The sequence below is a fragment of the Corythoichthys intestinalis genome, chromosome 4, assembly GCF_030265065.1.
Source record: "Corythoichthys intestinalis isolate RoL2023-P3 chromosome 4, ASM3026506v1, whole genome shotgun sequence".
Lineage (NCBI taxonomy): Eukaryota > Metazoa > Chordata > Actinopteri > Syngnathiformes > Syngnathidae > Corythoichthys > Corythoichthys intestinalis.
The window spans coordinates 47575815-47598224 of NC_080398.1; the positions used below are offsets into that span (position 1 = coordinate 47575815).

Here is a 22410-nt window from a genome sequence, read left to right on the forward strand (position 1 = left end):
AAAGAGGTTGGGCATTTTTCCCAGAAGGTGGATTGAACCATTAAATCAGGCTACCACTGTATTGGTTAAATAGGCAAATAAATCTACTTTATCATAAGATAATTCATTTCAACTTCTACTGTATAACGTTCAACGGCTCACTTTGTTGTTACATTTCATTCATTCATTCAATCATACATTTTCTGAACTGCTCGTATATATGAATATTACACACTGTATATATACATTGATACAAAGCTTGGTTAGATCATGTTGATTCGTTTTTACCAGATGATTTCCTATGAGCAGAAGAGGTACTGGAAGAGACGGATTGGGATGTGCTGTGTCGTTGCCGTAGTGACTTGATGGCCTCAGGTGTCCCATTACTGCTGTTGCTCTGAGGACAAACGAAGTCACTGCTCTCTGACTTGGCCTGCCTGTATTAAAAAAGATTAAGACTCAATACTGTATTTTTCAAACTAGAAGGCATACTTAAAATCAGGGATGTCCCCGATACCCTCATGTGATCGGAAATTGCGCCATCTTTCAGAAGATCGAAATTGGGTGAAAAGGATCGGGTTTTCTATTAAAATACGAACTACATAGATATATATTTGTATTGAAAAAAAGAAACAAAAATATATACGTTTTATCCTCCGCAACACTCCCGGAAAAAGCGGAAAGAAGAAGTACTGTAAACAGTACAGTAATATAGCATGTTTGAAACTTTTGTTCAAGACTTTTTTTTTTTTTTTTACGGTATCAGATCGAGACTCCGTATTGGCAGATTCTCAAAACAGGTGACTGACTCGGGCGCAAAAATATGCGATCGGGACAGCCCTACTTAAAATCCTATTTCTTTCCCAAAACTTAACAGTGAGCCTTATAATCCTACGTGCCTATGTAAGTATGAATTTTGGTTGTGCTTAATGACCTCCAAACTTTTTTGTTGGAGCGTAACTTTATTATACTGCTCCAGTAAAGTGTTCAAGACACACATTCATCATTCATTAAATCCATAAAATAAATAAAAAATGAATAAATGAATCAAATAAAACAATAAATAAATTGTTAAAAGATCAAATAATAAATACAGTACATTGATGCATGAATGCGCCTCATAAACAGGTGCAGGGCTCAACTTTTTTTTTTTTTTTTTTACACAGTGGCCCCTTTACTTAAAATTTAAGGGGTGCAAGCACAATATTAAGCGGCGCACACTGTAAATCGACATGCAAAGTTTTCCTTTTCATAAAAATTTTCACTTTTTAAGCGATGAATTCATAATAAATCCATGAAACTGCAAACATATGAACCTATATTTTTCTATATCAGTTTTGACATCAACCATTATACTGCTTAGAAATTAGGTTAAGGTAGGCAAGGCAAGGCAAGGCAAATTTATTTATCTAGCACAATTCAACACAAGGCAATTCAAAGTGCTTTAAATCACATGAAGACCATAAAAATCACATCTAAATCAACACAACGTAAAAACCAAGACAAAAGATTGCATTTAATCACAGATTAAAAATAAATAAATAAAAATAAAACAAAAATAAAAATAAAGCAAAAACTACTACTACTAATAATCATTGAAATCAGCAATAGAGATAAGCACAAGAGGAATAAAAGGCAGGTAGATTGAAATATATAGACAGTTATGGATATGCAGTGCTAAACAAAAGCGTTTTTAGCCCTGATTTAAAGGAGCTAACAGTTTGAGCATACTTCAGACGTTCGGGTAACTTGTTCCAGAGGTGAGGAGCATAATAACTAAATGCTGCCTCACCCTGCTTGGTTCTTGTTCTTGGAACATGCAGAAGACCCGTTCCAGACGACCTTAGGGGTCTAGATGTCTCATAGGAATCTAACAAGTCAAGCATGTATTTTGGTCCAAGGCCATTAAGTGTTTTGTAGACGAGCAGTAGTATTTTATAGTCTATCCTTTGACTCACTGGAAGCCAGTGTAGCGATTTCAAAACCGGTGTAATGTGATCCAGCTTCCTTGTATTTGTGAGGACTCTGGCTGCAACATTCTGTACTAGCTGCAGCTTCCTGACTGATTTTTTATCAAGACCTGTAAATATACCGTTGCAGTAGTCCAATCTGCTGAAAATGAATGCATGCATAAGTTTTTCCATGTCTTGTTGAGTCAGAAGCCCCTTAATTCTGGTTATATTTTTTAGGTGGTAATAAGCGGATTTAGTGACAGACTTTAGATGGCTATCAAATTTTAGGTCTGAGTCAATAATTACGCCAAGGTTTCTGACTTGATTTGTAGCTGTAAGTGACATTGTGCTAAGTTGGCTGCTTATCTTTGACCTTTCCTTTTTTGGCCCAAAAATGATCACCTCTGTCTTCTCCACATTTAACTGGAATATTCTGGCACATCCATTCATTGATTTGATAAATGCATTTACTCAGGGAGACTAAGGGACTATAATCATGTGGGGACACAGAAATGTACAGTTGTGTGTCATCTGCATAGGCGTGATAGGAGATGTCATACTGTTCCATTATCTGAGCTAACGGAAGCATATAGATGTGATAGACTGATAGTTTCCAACTGACACAAAGAAATCCCTATCATGTAAATAGAATGTGAACCACTGAAGAATAGTGTCAGTAAGCCCTATCCACTGTTCCAATCTGCTGAGTAGTATGTTGTGATCAACCGTGTCAAATGCGGCGCTGAGATCCAATAGTAGCAGAACAGATGATTTGCCTGCATCGGTATTCCGACGAATATCATTTAGGACTTTGATAAGCACGGTCTCGGTGCTGTGTTGTGGCCGAAATCCAGACTGAAATTAGTTAAAAAGATTGTTTTGGATCATAAAAGTCTGGATCTGTTCAAACACAACCCTTTCGATAATTTTCCCCAGGAATGTCAGATTTGATATTGGCCTGTAATTACTAATGGTTGAGGCATCCAGATTAGTTTTTTTTAGGAGAGGTTTTATTACTGCAGTTTTTAAAGTCTGAGGAAACTCTCCTGTTTGGAGGGAAGTATTTATAATCTGAAGTATGTCTGGGGCTATGCAATGAATAACAGTTTGAAAAAGTTTGAAGGAAGGATGTCAAGGCAGCATGTTGTGGGCTTTAATTTCGACACAATTTCTGTTAAAGTGGCATAGTCCAAGAGGCTAAACTGTCTAAGATTGACGTGGGGGACATTTTGGGAGGCATTTAGTGTAACATTTGTTAATCCGGAGTTGCACACAGTCTGTCTAATCTTTAGTACTTTGTGTGTAAAGAATGCTGTGAAATTATTACAGGACACCTCAGATGCCAATTCCTGAGGTATTGATGCTTGTGGGTTTGTCAGTTTGTCAACAACAGAAAATAGTGTGCGAGTATTGTTGGTGTTTCTACTAAGGATCTCTGAAAAATATGATTGTCTAGCATTTTTCAGTTCCTGGTTGTATTTGCGAAGACTCTCTTTGTAGATATCATAAAAAACTAGGAGTTTCTATTTTCGCCATCTGCGTTCTGCTCGTCTACAAACTTGCTTTTGTTTTATAGCTAGTATGGCATTTCTCCGGGGTGACCTCTTCTTTCTTGACAAAGTTTTTGTCTTAATCGGGGCAATAGTGTCCATTACAGTCATCACCCTGGAACTGAAACTATTTACAAGTTCTTCCACTGGAGCTATTGTAGGGGTTAATGATGAGGCATAGGCCTGTGTGAATAACGCACATGTGTTATCACTTATGTAACGCTTCCTAATCACCTGTTTCCCTTTTCAGAGGATGGACAGGGGTGGTCATTTTAAACATGATGCAGTAGTGATCAGACAGAGCAACACCATTCACTGTGACCTCAGAGATGTTAAGACCTTTGGATATTATTAAGTCCAGTATGTGCCCTCTGTTATGTGTTGGAACTGTGACATGCTGAGATAAACCAAATGTATCCAAAATATTTAAAAGCTGTCTAGCACATCCTTCTTCAGGATTATCAACATGAATGTTAAAGTCACCCACTAAAGCAACACAATCAAAGTCCATGCAGACGGAAGACAGTATTTTGGTAAACTCATCAAAGAACATTGTGTTATACTTCGGTGGTCTGTAAATTGTTACCAAGGCCGCTCTGCAAGGGCTTTTTAGCTGAATGACAATATACTCAAAGGAATCAAACTGACCACATGAAATATTCGTGCATTGAAAATTGTCCCTGATCAGACTGGCAACCCCACCTCCTTTCTTTTGGGTTCTTGGCGCACTAAAGAAATTGAAGTTTGTGGGGGTTGCCTCAATCAGAACTGTCGAACTCTTATCTTGATCTAACCAAGTTTCTGTTAGGAACAACATGTCAAGGTTATGTTTGCTGATAAAATCATTAATTAAGAAAGATTTGCCAGCTAAAGATGTAATATTTAGCAGAGCCAATTGGAGATGCCAGACTGGATTCACTGGTGAGTTTTGGGAATGACATACTATGCTTAACAGGTTAGCAGAGTTGATTGAACGTTTTTTATTTCTCACCAGTCTAGCCCTTTTTTTGTTGTTTATCACCACTGGGATTTTTGAGCATACATACTAGGCCTGAACGATATATCGTTTAAACATCGCCATCGCGATGTGCGCATGTGCAATAGTCCCATCGCAAGGACGTGCGATAGTTTTTTAATTTCATTTTTTTTAATCCACAAACGTTTGTTTTGAGGAAGGAGAGGGGAAAAAAGCGCACAGTTTCTCTTTCTCTCCAGCAAGTCATCGGCTCCTCCCCCTCCCCCTGCAACAGCGGAGTGGAGGGAGGAGGGGCCGAACAGCAGAGCGGAGGGAGGAGGGCCCGTTCTCAAAGTGAAAGCAAGCAATCAACACGTTGGAGGAGCAAGGAAGACTGTATCCAAAAGGAGTTTTGGAAGTATTTTGGCAAGAACAAGACTATAAGGGACAAAAAACAGCCCTGTCGACAGTGCCTCGCCATGGTTGCCTCAACAAGAAGTAATCTGTCAAACATGTGGGACCATTTAAAACGCAGGTATCTATGCATTCCTGCTACGAGCTCCCCATCAGAGGCTTTTTAGCACAGGTGGGAACATTGTTAAATGCCAACGTTCTTGTCTCAAGCCTGCTATAGTGGATAAACTAATAGTCTTGGCCAAAAACCTATGAGACCCAGTTGAGAATTGCTGAGCAAGGAAGGTGGACGATATGCAGACAAATACATAACACAGCTGAAGGAATGTCTTTTCTTTCTATTCATGTGACAGCTATCAGGAAGGCAGGAAATTTGGGAGTTAAAATGGTTCTGTTATTCATCACAGTTATTTGCAGTTATTCAGTTCAATTATTTACAAGTTCAATTGAGTTTATTTCTTTTATATTTAAATTTATTGTAAACCGTATTTTTCAAATAACTATAGTACAGCTGCACATAAAGTTTTGATACTTAATATTTTTGTTGAAATATTTTTACAACTTTGTTGCCGTTTTGCAGTTTTATATTGTTATATTTTGTGTAAACAACTCAGGGGACTAATGCACTTGCACTTTTATTAGTCAGATTTAATATTTAAGTTCAAATATGTTGACAACTTTGTTGTTTAACTGAGGTTTTTATGTATTGTTATAGTTTGTGAACTCTTTTGTCATATTTAATATTTTTGTTCAAATATGTTGACAACTTTGTTGTTTTACTGAGGTTTTTATTTATTGTTATAGTTTGTGAACAACTCTTTTATTTGTCATATTTAATATTTTTGTTCAAATATGTTGACAACTTTGTTGTTATTTTACAGAAGTTTTTATTTATTGTTATATTTTGTCAAAAACTTAGGGGACTAATGCACCTGCTCTTTTATTTATCATTTAATGTATTTGCTGCTGTTGAAGTGTAAAATATTGTATTCAATAAATGATCTATTTTGTGCAGACATGACTTCCTGGATACCTTCATACAGAAATCTTCATCATTCACAAATTAAACGGTATTATATGAATACACTGTGGTCACGGTGTGTTATGTAAAGTATTTCCAAACAGCTATTCAAGTCATTTATTGAAAATTTCTTTAAAAAAGATAGATCTTTTTTTTTTTTTAATATCGCAATATAATATCGCAATATATTGCAAACCTAAAAAAAATCGCAACAATAGTTTTTTCCAATATCGTTCAGGCCTAATACATACTGTACTCCATAAGGCCCCGGCTTTTGCTGGGACAGAACAGTCTTTGTAATGTTGTCACAGCCTGGACCCGGTGCACATCATATTGGTGTCGCAAACATGGCTTCCTCCATAGAAGGATAATACCGTGTAGTTCCAGAGTTGTAGTGCTTTGGCTTTGCCCCGAGAGAATTCCAAGGGAGGCTGGTTGGTTTGTTGCCATCTTCCCCTGGCACCTGTCGGGTGTGGCAGGTACAGGGTGGAAGCGAAGACATGAACTTGAGGAGATCAAGAGACTGGTTAACCTTGCTATCTAGATCCATGGAGTCCCAATCAGGTTGACTCATTATTCCATCCAAACTAAGTCGTCGGCGGGGTGGCTTCCGGGACTGTGGGGATTTAGGCCTTGATGAGGCCTTAGCCTGACTGAGTCGGCGGAGTGGTGGCGTCTTGGAGTGTGAGGATTTGGTGCTGGATGGGGCCTTATCCTGGAGTCGGCAGCGTGGTGGCGTCTTGGAGTGTGGGGATTTGGGGCTGGATGGGGCCTTATCCTGGAGTCGGCGGCGTGGTGGCGTCTTGGAGTGTGAGGATTTGGGGCTGCATGGGGCCTTAGCCTGGAGTCGGCGGCGTGGTGGCGTCTTGGAGTGCGAGGATTTGGGGCTGGATGGGGCCTCGACAGCAGAGGATTGCACGGTCGGGTCGTTCTCCTCCTGTTGAGCTGATGGAGCCACTTCTTGAGTCTCGTCTGAAGGGGGTCGATCACCTGCTACCAGGGTCTCCTCCCGTTGAGGCAGTGGAGCCTCAGCAGAGGAGGGTTGGTCACAGCCTGGCAGGGCTGGCTTAGTCACTTCCCCTTCAGCGACTATCGGCTCCATTTTTGGAGGAGAGATTGATCCTGCGTGCACACTGTCTGATTCAGCACTCATCCCAGCCACCATGTTTATCCGATGTTTTGGGACAGCTTGCCTCCTTTCCTCGAGATAAGCAGACTGTCTGTGCCTCAAGAGATAAAACATGCTGCTGCTTAGTAACCGCACTCCTAACTTATTTAGGTGAAGGCCATCGTTCTTAAAGAGATGCCTGCGCCCTGAAAATATGTTGAAATTGTCAATGAAGTACATCGATTGTCCAGCGCATGTTGCTTTGAGCCATTTGTTAAGCATCATCACTCTGCTGAAACTTTCATCCCCCAGCCTGGCCGCGGGTATGGGTCCACTGAAAAACACCTCAGTATTTAAAGTTCCGACTTCATCAGTTCAGTGAAGTCTTGCTTTAAAAGCTCTGATTTTTGCTTCGCAATATCGAGGGCTCCTGTGTGTATTATCAGAGTAGTGGCTGTTGGATGCTGAGCAGCAATGCTCAGGATATTCTCTGAGATAACAGAAACCGTAGCTTTGTTAAAACAACATACTCTGGTATTGTTGCTACAAAAGTGTTTCATCCCATTCACAGCAAAGTCGCCCACTATCAGAGTGCGGGGCCCATTGGGTCGCTTTCTCTGTAGCCTGCTAGCACATGCATTAGCATCGTACCTCTGTTTCGAGCTGGGTGTTCCAACTTTCCCTGGGTCAGGAGTCTCGGAGAGTGGCGTAAATCTATTTTCCCGTAGAATTCCAGCAGCTTGAGGCACTTTGCTTTGTTGTTGCCTTGATCTGTGATAATATTCTTTCTGGTGCCGGAGTAGATGACGCATTCTTCTGCAGAGGTGGCCATTCCTTTTCATCGTAAATCTGCCAGTGCTGGGTTCTGCCAGGCTCCCGTTGAGTCTCGATGGTGTTTGTTTGCATTCTGTGGGTCCGCTCCCACTCGCTGTTTTGGGAGATCGGCAGAGTGGTTTCATTCCCGAGCTGTCCGTTTACCTCCATATTCACTTCAAGCCGGTAGATTTTTGTTTCCAGTACTGTTACCTTCTGGAGCAGTTTGTGGTAATCATCCATTGACAGGGGAGGCATGTTGCTGCTACTTAGCTTTCGTTAGCCGAATTCCTCAGCTCCGATAAGGCAGACTTGTGTTCCAGTAACGACAAAAAAGCACTTTAAAAGGCTCAAAAATGCTAAAAAAGCCTTTGTTTGAATATAAACATGATTAAAAGATAATTCCAAGACTTACTGAGTAATTTCGAGGTGATTAAAAATGATTAAAAAGATGATTGAAGCTTGAGAAACAGGAGCAAAGCAGAGAGACGTCTGCACAGTAGCGAAGCAGCAATAAACCTATAGGTAGGAATTTTGTTCTATTTCTGTCGCTGCCACCTAGCACTACAACCAATCAGCAAAAGATTTATTGATCGACAAATCACATGTGAGCAAACTGGCCTACCCCGAAATTGACATCCGCATGCTACACTTTATCAACATGGAGGAGCGTATCATTTTAGCAGTGTGCAACCACTGACTTTATGATACCTCTCGGCATGATTCCCGGGACAAAAATAAAAAAGCAGCAGTATGGGAAGTTGTTGGCGCTCAGAAAAGACCGGAAATTTTAAAATGCCCTCCAAATTCATAGCTAATCAGAGACGAGCGATCACGCACAGGCAGAGGGCAGTGCGTGCCTCTGTCGCTTGCCGCCACAGTCGTATCGCGCCCCGTGTGTTGGCTTTCAGCTCAACGGCGATGACTTTTAAATTTCGCCATCGCTCATCACCTTCCGTGTGTCAAGCCACTGAGTCAGACTTATTCCCCTTGTTGGCCTCCTTTGTGCCGGTAGATTTGTTGGAAAGAAAGTAGTCACTTATTGTCCTTTTCACCATTGTTCGCAAGCGCTGTCAACTTTTCCCCTACCCTAATTATGAACCAGCTCCATAATTTGCCCACCTCTACCTTTGTTTTCTTCTACTGTATTTTCCCTTGGCAAACCAGCTCGTTACATTATTGCCAACTAGTGAATTTAACCATGAAAGAGTTTGGGTGGGTGGAATAGTACAAGAATAAGTCGTATTATTACGTCAGACTAATATAGCTACAGTATGTAAGCAACTACGAACATTACGTAGCGCGTTGCCGCCACCGTTAAAATCAGCAGTATCGAAAGATCATCAAATTATTTTCAATAGAAGAATTTATACTAATGCTTCACCGTAGCTCCTAGCTAAGGTACATGTATGTAAAGTGCATAGTGGCTCACAGCTACCTTACCCCTACGTAATAGATGCGGCTTTCTCGTAACAATAGTACGCAACTAATCTCATAGTCCTTTTTTAAAATTTATTAATTTGGCCCTAATACTCCGTCGTATCAACGTGCATCATTAGTTGTTTTTTTTTTTACGTGCTTCACTAGTAATACATGACATTTATTTGTCTAATCTGCGGTGAGCACCAGCTGTTATGCGTTCAAGCTTCATCTACACCCAGTGAACGTGTGTTCCCCACTGCAGGAGACACAATCTGTCCAGAACGCTCACGCTTACTGCCTGAGAAGGCAGATATGATCATTTTCCTCAATAAAAACTTTCTGATTTTATAATGTACCTACTGCTAATCTGGACTGGGGTTTACAAGTTGGTTTTTTTTGTTTGATATTCTGCACCAGGTTAGCCCATTAGTGGAAGCTCAATAACATGTAAAAATTAGTGATGCACGATAATACATTTTTCAACCGATACTGATAACTGATAATTTACTCCTCATTCCAACCGATAACCGATAATGTCAAGCCGATAATTCTATTAAAAGATTTATGTAAAATTTTAAAGTATACACAAAAGAAAATAATACCGTGCAAAAATATAATTTATTGCTCTTTTTCTCAACATAAAATATGAACAAGTAGTCAGTTCCAACATCTAAATAATGACAGATTGTCTGACATTGTGTAATGGTAAACTTTTGGCAACAATTACTTACAGAGCAAATACCTAAGTTGCACAAAAATGCCTTTAAAAGTAAGCCATTCCTAACATATAACATTACTACACTGCAAAACACACCTCCTTAAAACTAGTCAGTTTTAAGTGTAAATCCTATTGGAAACAATTGAAGTTATTTGCCAGCGCTTCAAGTGTATTTCTCTCAGATTTCTTGGAAGAAAAATAGCTAGCTGAAAATAATCTTAACAGTCTTATTTTAGGCAATACATTATTATACTTAATCCTAAAAAAAAATAAAATAAATAAAAATAAAAAAAAACTTGGAAGAAAAGATTTTGAATAATATTTGTGGCTACAGATTATTATTGTTATTTCATTACAACAGGAATGTGCATATTTAAATTGATAAGTGTTAATAAGTGCCAATAAGTTTTGATTATCTACTGTGACTGTGATTGAGCAGACAAATAAGTTAAATAATTTGAAAAGTGATTGCTAATGTTATATGCTTTGTTGCACACTGTGAAAATGATTAACTCAAAAGAGCGAGATGTCATGTTCCCATTCTGCAGCGCTTTGTTTACATTTGCGGCATTCACGACATTTGCTTTACAGCAGCTAAACTGATACACGGCAGTACTATTTGGGCGGAGTTGGAGCTCGCATCCCCGTGCGTGTTGTTTTGTGCCTGAGTTTTGTTGAGCGGAAAATAAAGGCAGCGTTACAAAGTCATCTGACCGCTCGTCATTTTACATACTGAATGCATTATTGACTGGCTGACTTCGTTTTCTGCATGTTTAAATTATCATCTAACCACTGTGCCGTCATGATAAGCTTGCTTACTGGACATCACTTGTCCAAATGTCTGTGGTGAAAATGATGTGATTGGCATGTTTTTCATGAAGAATGGTGGTCGTATAAAATGCATTATTTTTTTTTATCCAGGGCTTTGGCTCTCGGGTCATTTCGGTTAAAAAAAATTGTGACTTGTCTCGGCGGCGGCAGCTACGTTCGTACCGGATAATCCGCCCGCCCCGGCCAGTTCGCGGCGGCGTATTCGGGGCCTGGCTCTGCTCGCACGCAGTGGGGGAACGCTCGAGAAACCGCTAGCAGCAGCCTCGTATTCGTTCCAAAAATCTTTGTGATGCCGTTTTAGATGGCTGCTGGGTTAGTGGTTTCGAATGAGGACGCTTTCTTTCTGACTCATGGAACTTCTGCGGTGCATGTTTCGCAGATGGCGAGAGCCTCGTTTTTTTAGTAACAGCCGCCATAACGTACAACTGCTTCTTGTCGTGTAACTCCGCCTCCCCAACCCCTCCTCTCTCAGGGGCTTCAGAGAGGGGAGGGGTTGAGGAGGCGGCGTGCTGAATTCTTCGGTTGCGCACATTTGGAGGCTAAATCAAGTATATAATTATCGGATTGCATTATCGGTTGAATTTCTTTATTACCTGTGTGACGTCATAATTGCCATTATCGGCCAATAATTATCGGTGACCGATATTATCGTGTATCTTTAGTAAAAATGCATGCATCATAAGACACTCTAAAACATAGATAAAAGAATAAGTATAAATGTTTTCTCCGTGAGCTTTTGAAAAAATAAACATCTTTGTGAAAGTGCACAAAGACTGATATTTACTAGTACAAGTTAAAATAGCCCTGTGAGAAATTCATAGCAAGTTAATCTAAAGTTCATATACTTTAAAAAAATAATCGAGAAGTTAAGAAATTAATACACACGATGCAATTTTATGACCCTGACTATTAAAAGAATTGGAATCCAAAATCGTTTGGAACCGGATTCGAAATTCAAATTCAAATGATGCCCAACCCTAGCCTTAAGTATGAAGGGGAAAAAAAACGTATGTAAGCCATGCTGTATTAACCGGTGCACTAAATTGATTCCACCAACTCATACACAAATCTGCGCCTACCTCTTGCAAGGGTAACCTCCAACAACATCTGTGTCCCAAGACCTGCGTTTGAGTCGGGCGACATCAGCATTTTGCAGGGTCTCTCCATCAGGTACACTTCCTGGTTCTGACATCACTGCGGGAGAGGGGGCAGGGCTGTTCACAAACGGGAGGACACAGGGTTCCTTGGAGCAGGTGGTTTGGGTCTCGTAGCGAATGAGACGAGACTGGAGTCGTACAAAAGCTTGGTCCCGATCCAAGGAATGCTGGGTATCCAGACAGAATCTATATAAACAAGGAAAAGAAGCCAGCAGACTTAAAAAAATAATAATAATAAAAAAGTACAATGATAAGAATTCAATCACCACCACCTCACATAGGTTGAGGTTTTTAGACGCTTACTCTATGCCGTGGTAATGGGAGGCTGTGGCCTTTTTGAAGGACATCTCACTAAGTCTCCGGGGAGATAGGTCTGGTGACAACTGGAATACGTTATGACTGAAGAAAAACAGCACAGAGAATGAGTAGAATAAGGTGGTCTGTCAGACACAGAACATGTTTCTCTCCAAATGGTACGCCAACGAAGGTCACATAAATTTTATGGAGGCAGAGTAATGATCAAAAATAAAATCTTCGTCTAAGCGATGAATCACAGAAAGATTGTGTGCCTTTTTTCTTTCTCCCAATAAAAAGGAATAATATTTTTTAAACCATGTTTTCCCCTTCCTCTTAACACAGATGTCATTCAGCCTTTTCTGAAAAAGATGTAAAATGGCCTTAATCAAATTGCTTGTCTTACCCTCTAATAGGGGGCAGAAGATACAGCTCACTGGTCGGCTTGCCATCAAGTGTGAAGTGTTTTAAAAGTTCTTTGGCGTCCAGTAAAGAAGTGGAACTCTTCTGACAGTCTTTTGGACCTAGCAGGTTGTCACTTGAGCCAGGACCTAACAGGCCAAGTCTAGGGCACAATACAAAATAGTATATTGCATGCTAATTGATAGGGCAGCACAATATACCGGAAAATATCTTCAGGTGATAAAGGCATGCCCAATATGCAGATTGCAAAGATGTATGGTAAATTAATACTTCAAAGTATGTGTTAGACGTTTGTTACACACTTTTGGTATTTATCACCAGGACAATGTTTTCGGACCAAATACTACAGTATATACAGTGTGGAGAATAAGTATTTGATACACTGCCAATTGACAGTGTATCAAATACTTGTTCTCCCCACTGTAGTTGTTACTTATACATGAACAAGCATCAATACAATGTTTAAAGGGAACAACAACACTGTGCGTATACTATAGATAATTTTCATGGGAAAGGTGTTCAAGGTCTTTAGGTATGCCGAATGGAATATTTCTTAGACCACAGAGATTAGCAAAAATGTTTAAACACACAAAAAAATGACAATGCTTACAAGCGCAGCATTTTGTGATAAGAATTATACTCATGCAAATACACACTAATAGGACTTCAGCACAGGTGCCAGGTGCATGTGTTAATGGTACTTTTAACCACATTGAGAAAAAGGGCACTAATGGCCACTTCCTGGCAATACCAGGTTTTATTTACTTCTTTTCTCTACTGTTACACATCAGAAAAATGAAATTCTTTGTTCTTCCTATTTAATTTTACAAAAAGATTCTTTCTTCTGGGAGCCACATGATAAAGTGTTGTCTGCAGCTCTCCAGACTGTGTATATGTTGAGTACTGGTAGTCCACAATGCTGAGACAGCATGCACACAATATGCATTACCTTCTCCTCTGTCGCCTTTTCTGCAAGTTCTCAATGTTGTGGAGGACGTTCCTCTCGGGCCAAATAGATGGTGCAGCTGTCATTGTTTTCAATACTATTAGAAAGGAAATATGATGCACTTTTAACAAGAGGTTAAAACATGAATTTCAGAACTTGCTAACCCCTAACTATAAGGCTATAATTTAGACATTGTTGGTATGCTGCTTCACTACAGCACATTCTGCGCATCTACAAATAGAGGTACATGATAAAACAAAGTTCACAGCTTAAATTGCATTTTCTTTTAGTTTCCTATCACTTTTAAGTTAATGTTATTGAACTGTACCCATAACCATTAGTTGGGGTCTAGTAAAAGTTGAAGGTTGAAAAAAAAAAATGTAATAATAAGTAGAGATCGATCGATCGGGTCCGATCACGTCATTTTCAAAGTATCGGAATCAGCAAAAAAATATTGGCCATGCCTTTTTTAATACATATACATATTTTAATTAAATCGTTTTCTAATTGTATTTATCGTCACGGACATAATATGTTATACTCATCCAGAGTATTTAGTTTAGGCTTAAGGTAGGGTTATCAAATTTATCCCGATAACGGCGGCAATTAATTTTTAAAAAAAAAATGCCACGTTAATTAATGCATGCGCTGCATGACCCTCTCACTCATTGTCACGCTCAATCTCTAATGACACCGTTTTACCTATATAGAGAGATAAAAGGCAGCGCAAAATGAGAAGAGTGACCTTTGGCAGCCTATGGAGCCTTTTATTAATTGGCTAAAGCCTTGCAAACCCTCTCCCTGTGATTAGAAATATCTTGGGAAGCAGTGCGGGGAAGCAAGGTGGCAATTGATTATTGTCTTAACTCCTTGTGTTGTTTCCCAACGCAGAGAAGATATAGCAATTGGTAGCACGTTGCACAGTCATGGTTTCACTTCCCATCATGCATTTGGGATGGCCACAGTATCATTTACTGAAAGCTCAACAAATACACTAGATGGCAATATTTAGTCACAATACACAAAGTCACAAGTCTTTCCATCCGTGGATCCCTCTCACAGAAAGAATGTTAATAATGTAAATGCCATCTTGAGGATTTATTGTCATAAAAAACAAATACAGTACTTATGTACTGTATGTTGAATGTATATATTCGTCCGAGTTTTATTCATTTTTTTCTTAACGCATTGCCAAAATGTATATGATCGGGAAAAATTATCGGGAATGATTGGTCGGGAGCAAAAAAAAAAGCAATCGGATCGGGAAATATCGGGATCGGCAGATACTCAAACTAAAACGATCGGGATCTGATCGGGAGCAAAAAAACATGATCGGAACAACCTTAATAATAAGTGGTACATGTCAGTAAATTTACCACTCCAGGAAAGCATTTTGTAACAACAAAAGATCAGTGGTCCAGTCATAAACAAACCTATTAAGCCCCCTTCGTGAGCATACCCTATACAATAAGCAGCACTGTATGATGGATTGCGACACTTATTCAAACTTTTAGCTCGAGCCATATCCAAAAGCTTAACACTGGAGCAGTGGCTAGAATGTGGGCATTGCATTGCTGTATGAGTATGAGTGCAGAATTTTTTTTAGTTTGGGCAATCAGACTGCTTGGGAGACTATAAGTATAGAAAAGTTCAAAGAAGATCTGACATTTTCAAGAAGGGGATGGTTCTTAGGATGATTCATGCCCAAAGATGGCCTGAGGGTTTAAGTGATTCTACAAAGTTAATTAAACCATTAGTAAAATGTCCATAAGGCACTGCATCGGCTGTTTCATGTTGTAAATTGGGTAAGAGAGTAGTTAATAATCTTTTTTTTTTTTTTAAATCTACCAAACAGAGCTTTGTGTTGCTTTGCCATTTTTACACCTCTGCACAATTTCATGTGCATAGTAATTGTGTTGTTTAAAACTTGTTTTGACATGATCTTGCCATTTAGAAAATAATTATTAAAACATGAAAACCTCCTGGACAGTTTAAATAAAAATATCTCCAGCATGGTTACTATTTCTATGTTGTACTCAAATATTTAAGACATTTGAAGTGCTTGATTTACACAAGACAATACAAATCCCACCGGATGCAAGATGCAAGTCTTTTTAGCAAGCAATAGCGACCTTGTTTTTATTTCCTGCTCAAAGTGTAGACACAAACAAATACTTAATTGGTGTGAGTTGTGTAAGGATCCAGCGGCAAGTCATGTTCCACAGGAAACTGGAGCTATGGCAGTTCATTTTACAATTTCCATCATATGCACTATGCATGTTGTGTCTGTATATTTATTTAACCATACCAACCTGTGTCCTTGGTACCTGGGCTGTCAGACATTGATATGGCAGAGGGAAGTGTGGAGTCAATCATTCTTAAGTATTGCTCCCTGGCCATGACCAGAATGGCCTTCAAGTCACTAAATGGTATTGAAGAGGATTTTTCTTTCTGTCCTGGAAACACAAAAAGATTAAATGATGACTGCTGGTTGCACAAGTTCTTATTATTCTAAGAAACTCATTAAAAGAGTCATTGAAAATTATTGACCCAAATGATGATAATGAATTCCAGTATACAACGAGAGTCGGGCAATAAGAAAATAAAGTATTTGAAAAGCAGTACTGGATTTCCCACTGCTACCAGTTAATCTGGCACGCCGGACGGACTGTTCCGTATATATTTCACAAATCCATCTAGGAAAGATCCAATTGAGACCTTTGTCAGGGTAGGAGCCTTCCAAAAATATATAGCTGCTGATTGGATGATGCCTCTTTTTGTCACACTCATTATCGCCCAAACCACATTAAGCCACAGTATAACAGATCAAAAATATCGTTGCCCGTTTAATGAAGAAACAAATTATTTCTGACAAAGCTTAAGAAATTGAACTAATACAAGAAACTGTTTGCACTGCGCTATTGTATTCAACCAGATAGTGGTTTTGTGGTGATGTCACGTCAGCAGCACCTGCCTCATTTCCCTGATTGGCGCGGACCTCAGAAGGCCAGGAGCGCTTTTTTCATATTATTTTATTTTATTTATTTATTTATTTTTTTAGATGGCTTGATGTTGTCAAAACGGTACTGCATTATGAATCAGGCAGGACCGTCTTGGTTTGCAAGGCGAGCTCCCAGTACGAGTGCAATTTTATATTAACTATAAAAACAATGCTAACTTTTAATTATTTTTTTAACCTACAATAGCTGAAAGTATTGCAACTTGCTTGCTTATCTATTTTCTTCTTAACTTATAAAACTGGTCTCTTTGGTCTTGCGTCTTCCTCAATGTATTGTGAAATCATTGTATATATTGCAATTTTCAATTAGCCCTGCGGTATTTCAGCTCTCCTTGCAGTCTTGTCAAAACGCAGCCTGAGTTTGTTTCCTCAAGGTTGAAGAATTTAATTTCCTTTTATCTGACTTCACTCCACTGTAGCTTCACTATCTTTGTCTGCTGTGTGACTGTAAAATAATGATATTGCGAGTCGTGGTACGCACCAGCAAACGCCCAGAGCATAAGGGAGGAAACTGAGCTTGGCCTTTAATAGGATGGTGTTGGACCTGTTTCGTTTCACAGTAGCTATTACAACACATTTGTCTTTGTTTATTGAGATTGAACCTCAATCAACATACTGTAATTTATACTGACTTTATTGTCTTGTAATAGTAATCATCTTCTTGAGCCACTTTAGCGGGGAAGAAAATGGCAGAAATCCCGCTTAATATGACAATGTTAATGCAAACTAGAACTTACATCCATTCTCTGAACTGCTAGTGCTCACTTGGGTAGAAGGTATGCTGCAGGATCCCAACAGACTGGGCAGGGTACGCAGTGACCTGGTGCCAAGTTAATCACATGGCATATATAACCACTCACCTTTAATCCTAAAGACAATTGAGAGTGTTCAATCAATCTAACGTACAGATTTTTGAATTGCCCTCGAAAGCCTCCTCAACAGAAGGAGTCGGTACGCTAGGAGTGACTTTTTTCCCCCCCGTGTTTGTAGCAGAAGTAGCGGATTAAATCTGAGGTGGAAAAATTATTGGGCACTGTACCCACTTGAAACACTTCAGCAGGACAGATTTTACAGACAGCTATTCAAGCATCTTTTTTTGACACCTCAATATACTTCCAAACCGCTAACATGTTGGCTTTCAGCCAGGAGTGTTTGGCAACAAATGAGATCATCAGTACAAGTTATTCAAAAATAAAAACTCAGGCAGGGAATTGTGATCGGTGCCCACCTAGTTACAGTATATTCAGTTGTGTGTATAATTTTGCGACGTGACGACATCCATTTTGAGTGCTACAATGCTGTGTTGATATCTGGCAAAATATACATACACACATCTTCCACTTCCCGTCCCAGACGTACACTACACTCGTTCTTTTGAAATACAGGTACTTACTGAAATATTCTCTAAGTACCCGTGTTTGGACCTGGACCACCCTCTGCTCTCTCTTCAGCAGAGCGTCTCCTTGGAGACAAGGCAAAGAGAAGATGTTGCTTTGAGTGCATCCTGGACAGAGAAAAAGTGGTGAGTGGAAATGACCAGATACGTGTTCATTACCAGCTCAGATAGAAATGATCTGTTCATTACTTAATTTCCGATCACAGGAGAAAGTACAAAACTGCACACGCATAATTTCGTAATCATGATTATACCTGATGATGACAGTAGCTTCTGTCCCAACAGCCCTGAGACTGTTGCCATGGCAGGCACACCATTTATTTGACTGTCAGAGTGCAACAGTCTGACTGAACAGACCCCATCTTCAGCACTGTCAGAGCCCTGGACCAACAAGTAGTAGTTCGCAGTTTCTCCCTTGACTTCAATATCAGGTACTGAAATATTAAGTAATATTGTCAGTGAAAGCATATTCTTCTGATTTAAGCTATAAATACAAGATATTGTGCTGTATTAAAAAAAATAAAAAAAATAAAAAACTACTATAATAATATATTTCAGTCACGCTATTTTTTTTCCCTAAAATGTCTTCGCAGTCCAATTTCCACACGAGTACAAACAAGTTCTATCAATTACGGTACATATTTAACATAGTAACTTTCAGATTGTTTCAAAAAAGCTTTTGACTGGCTTGCTCTTCCAAAGGTTTTATCATCTATAACAATGTAGGTAAAGTTTCAGATTTATTTGCCATATGGAAGACATGACTTTCCATTTCATTAGGTATTGACTTACTAGGTAAAGACTTGGGTTTCCTGGCTACAGACTCTTTCCAGCGCTGAGAGGTGATTTGGCTTGCTGGTGGCTGTGCAATCGGGGTGACGACACAGGAAAGGCTGAACAAAGCTCCTACCTGAGCGCATAAATATTATATTTGATCCACACAAATGCCCCAGGAGACAACTTCTCATTAAACAAAACTAATTTGAGCATATGTAAATATTAGTGACAAGGATGAAATCTCAAGAGCTCAGGCCAATACCTTTCCACGCAGGGATTTGAGCTGATCCAAGAAAAGTTTCGATTTCACTGACTTCCCAGACAGGACTCTGTTTATTTTTTTCTTGTTAAGGACATAAGAATGTGTAAATACCAGTACATGTATAATGTTTTTTTTTCTTGTTAAGGACATAAGAATGTTATTCAAAGGTGTTTATGGAAGCTTCGTAGCAGTCTCTTGTTGAGTTCACGTCTTGCCCTCCGGCTCGAGCAAAAGTTGTATTTTTAGCTTGGAGGTGATGTTTTGCAGGCTTTTGATTATACCTACTTTTAATTGTTTCTTGTACTAGCATACATACACACATCTTTAAGGTTCACATCGATCTAAAACTGAGTGCATCTTATAACAGGTCCTTGAAATCGCAAATGTAAAACCATTATTAGCACTTGTGGGTCTGACAGACACCATGGCAACAGAGAGTTAAGAAATGAGGATACAGTTGAAAGTAAGTGCTGGACATCTGGAAGCTGGGCAGGTCTGAAAGAGTAATTAGATGAAGCAAGTCTAAACTCGCTGCGTAATAGTGAAATACCTGCAAACATGAAGAACAGCAATGACAACATGTCTACTTGCAATCTAGGAATATTGAATACTATTTGTACAGTGTTCCAGTAATTTTATTTCTATTACAATCATATTCAGTTCCAGTGGTGGTTGATTCAATTAACTCCTATAATAAAGAAATCATTTTAAATATTAAATAAAAAATACTTTGCAAGGCTCAGTGGCACGAGCAAAACATTCACACAAACATAATGTAAATTGATTTGCAAAGTTTCCACTCAATGTCAACATCTTACTAATAAATACTCTCATTTGTGCATGGGTGTTTTAGCAACAAAAATATTCTTTAATTTAATCATAACAATATATTAAAACAAACAAACAAAAAAAAGCTAATCTAGTCTCTTGTGCTTATTGTTTGTTGATTTATATTTTAGGAGTTTTTTCCCAGACCTATTAAGCAGTGTTTCTTTTTAGTAACATAAAACTAATGTGCCAAAACAATTATTTACACGTTTCACTGACCATTTTTGGTAATATTATATGTACAATATAGGCAATGACTGCTTTCTCATTCATCAAAACCTACACACTAGGCTGTGGCAAACATTTTCTCCTGTCTTTATGGACTCCATGTTCATGTTGTTATGCAGCGCAAGGAGGCGTTTTAGATCATTTAATAGTCACACACAGGCAGGTGCATTTGAAAGAGGGTTGTTGACGCCACCAATGACAGCAGCGCCAATAACACCCATTAAAGGTAACAGACTCACATACAAACATGTCTGTCTGGAGAAGTACACAGTAATCTGTAGATGACCAGAACATTGTCACTGTGCTTGGCTAGTGTGGCAACAGACAACGTAAGCAGGCATGCTCATTAAATGAGCTGGAGCCATAGCTGTGTGCCGGGCAGTGGAATTACTGATGTAAAAACTGTAATAATGACTAATGATAATGACGCAATCTATGAATTAATTTCGAAAATGATTCAGAGGTTTTGCTGCCCGCTGTTGTTTTATTTATGAGTGGATTTTTTATTTTTTTATTTTTTTTAACATCCACGCATATGCACACAGAGCTCAGAAAGATTCTGCCGGTGTCCCAATTAATTGTGTTAGACCACCTGTGCTTCAAATTGGAAGTACTTTCTAATGGTATATCCTTTAGAAAGAATTTAGAAAATTTCTGTCTGCTGGGCACCAGTGCAGAATTTCAAATACTCAAACTTACTATGCCCGAATGCCCAGTATGAAAATCCAAATGTGCCGTTTTTACATGCTCAAGTACAGTTGCACCGTCTACAAAAAGAGCCATATATTTTTACCCAGTGTTTTTTTCTGTGCAGCCCTTTTAATTTTTGTCTTAATCTTTTGGACGAAAACACTTGTTAGTCATTTCAAAATGTGTTCGTCTTTGTCTAGTTTTAGTCTACAATTCTCAAAATATTTTCAACTATAAACTTCAAAAGCACATAATTATAGTTTACAAGCACATCCCCATCTTCATGATGATAATGCACACTCAGCAGGAAAACAGCACATTATTTGCAATTAATTAAACTCACCTGGATGCCACGAACCGTATGTAAAACGTTTTCCAGGAGGTTAAGAAGACACTCACCGTGCTAAATGCTAACGCAAACGCTATGCTAAAGCTACAAGTTAGTTTAGTGTGTGATTATCACTTATCACAGACCTTTAAAGGCTAGAGCAACATGGCAGCCAAGATAAGAACAAGTTTTTATATAAACACATTTTTGTACCTATTGCATCACACTGGGCAGCAATTTGAGAATAAACTGCTGTTGTTTTAGGTCTGAAGTGTTTTAACTATTTTTGGGGTCCAGATTTCAAAATTGGCTCATTTTTTCCCTGTATCATGTAAAGTTTCTTATCGACAGCTTACCCACTTACCATGTACAGTATCATTCTCCTTGCATGCAAGTAGCCACATCATTTTAAAAAACATAATAGTTTTAAAAACAAATGTAATTATTCCTGCTTTGGGTCATACAGTATTTCATTCTTCTTCTTTTCCTTTCAGCTTTTCCCTTCATGGGTCGCCACAGCGAATCACTTGTCTCCATCAAACCCTGTCCTCTGCTCATTTTAGCTGAAACCCTTCTATCACACATCACACCTGACACTTTTCTCCACCTGTTCCAGCCTGCCTGCACACACTTCTCTTCTTTTCCACACATTGTATATCTATATTAAATTAATAAAATATATATACAGTATGTATATGTGCTTAGGTTACGGTTGATGCGTCCATGTGTGATGGACCATACAGTCAGGGGAACTCTAGGTCTATGAGGTGAGGAAGCTCTTGTTCCCAAGTGCGCCATCTGTCCAGTAGAGATTGAGGTCGAACTGGATCGTCCCATTCGATTTCCTCTTTCCACAGATCTTGTATGAGAACTTTCGCTGTTTTGGTGAATGGAAGCATGTATTCAAGAGGGTCGTACTGGCAGGCAAGGATTCTGTATTAGTTGTTTTTTTTATTGTAGCCTAGAGAATCATTGAGACTTCCTTTTTTTTTTTTTTTTTTTTTTCTTTCTCTTAACCCGTCCTGTTCAGCTGCTTCATACGGAGAATGGAGATCTGAGTATCCGATTGGTCTGAACAGTTTTAATGTGTCACGTGTGAGTATGACATACTCCCATTATGATAATTCACTGGTTTGTTGGTGGGTAGCAGGCGGATCTGTTGTAACATGCCTTTTACGTCTCCACTGACTGCCACGGCATGCTGGCAGAACCAGATGAGGACACAGAGCAGGGTAGGTCCCAGCGTAGGTCCAGGAAGGAGAAGTTCATTCAGGGAACATCCTTGGTGCTGGAATGAGC

The 22410-nt window shown here is 39.1% G+C and overlaps 1 protein-coding gene across 2 annotated transcripts in view; it reads right to left on the reverse strand.

Moving 5' to 3' along the window:
- Positions 1–22410, reverse strand: part of mtbp (MDM2 binding protein) — a 74248-nt gene that overhangs the window by 31904 nt on the left and 19934 nt on the right. The window contains exons 9-19 of one of the 2 annotated variants that reach the window (XM_057834591.1): positions 19493–19587; positions 19038–19104; positions 18791–18908; positions 18253–18432; positions 17996–18106; positions 15896–16039; positions 13587–13680; positions 12621–12779; positions 12224–12319; positions 11843–12106; positions 268–416 (exon numbers count right to left, since the gene is read on the reverse strand). In XM_057834591.1, coding sequence (XP_057690574.1) covers positions 268–416; positions 11843–12106; positions 12224–12319; positions 12621–12779; positions 13587–13680; positions 15896–16039; positions 17996–18106; positions 18253–18432; positions 18791–18908; positions 19038–19104; positions 19493–19587 — 1477 coding nt within the window. Of the gene's footprint in view, positions 1–267; positions 417–11842; positions 12107–12223; positions 12320–12620; positions 12780–13586; positions 13681–15895; positions 16040–17995; positions 18107–18252; positions 18433–18790; positions 18909–19037; positions 19119–19492; positions 19588–22410 lie in introns of both variants that reach the window. The other variant, XM_057834592.1, reaches the window with a different exon arrangement.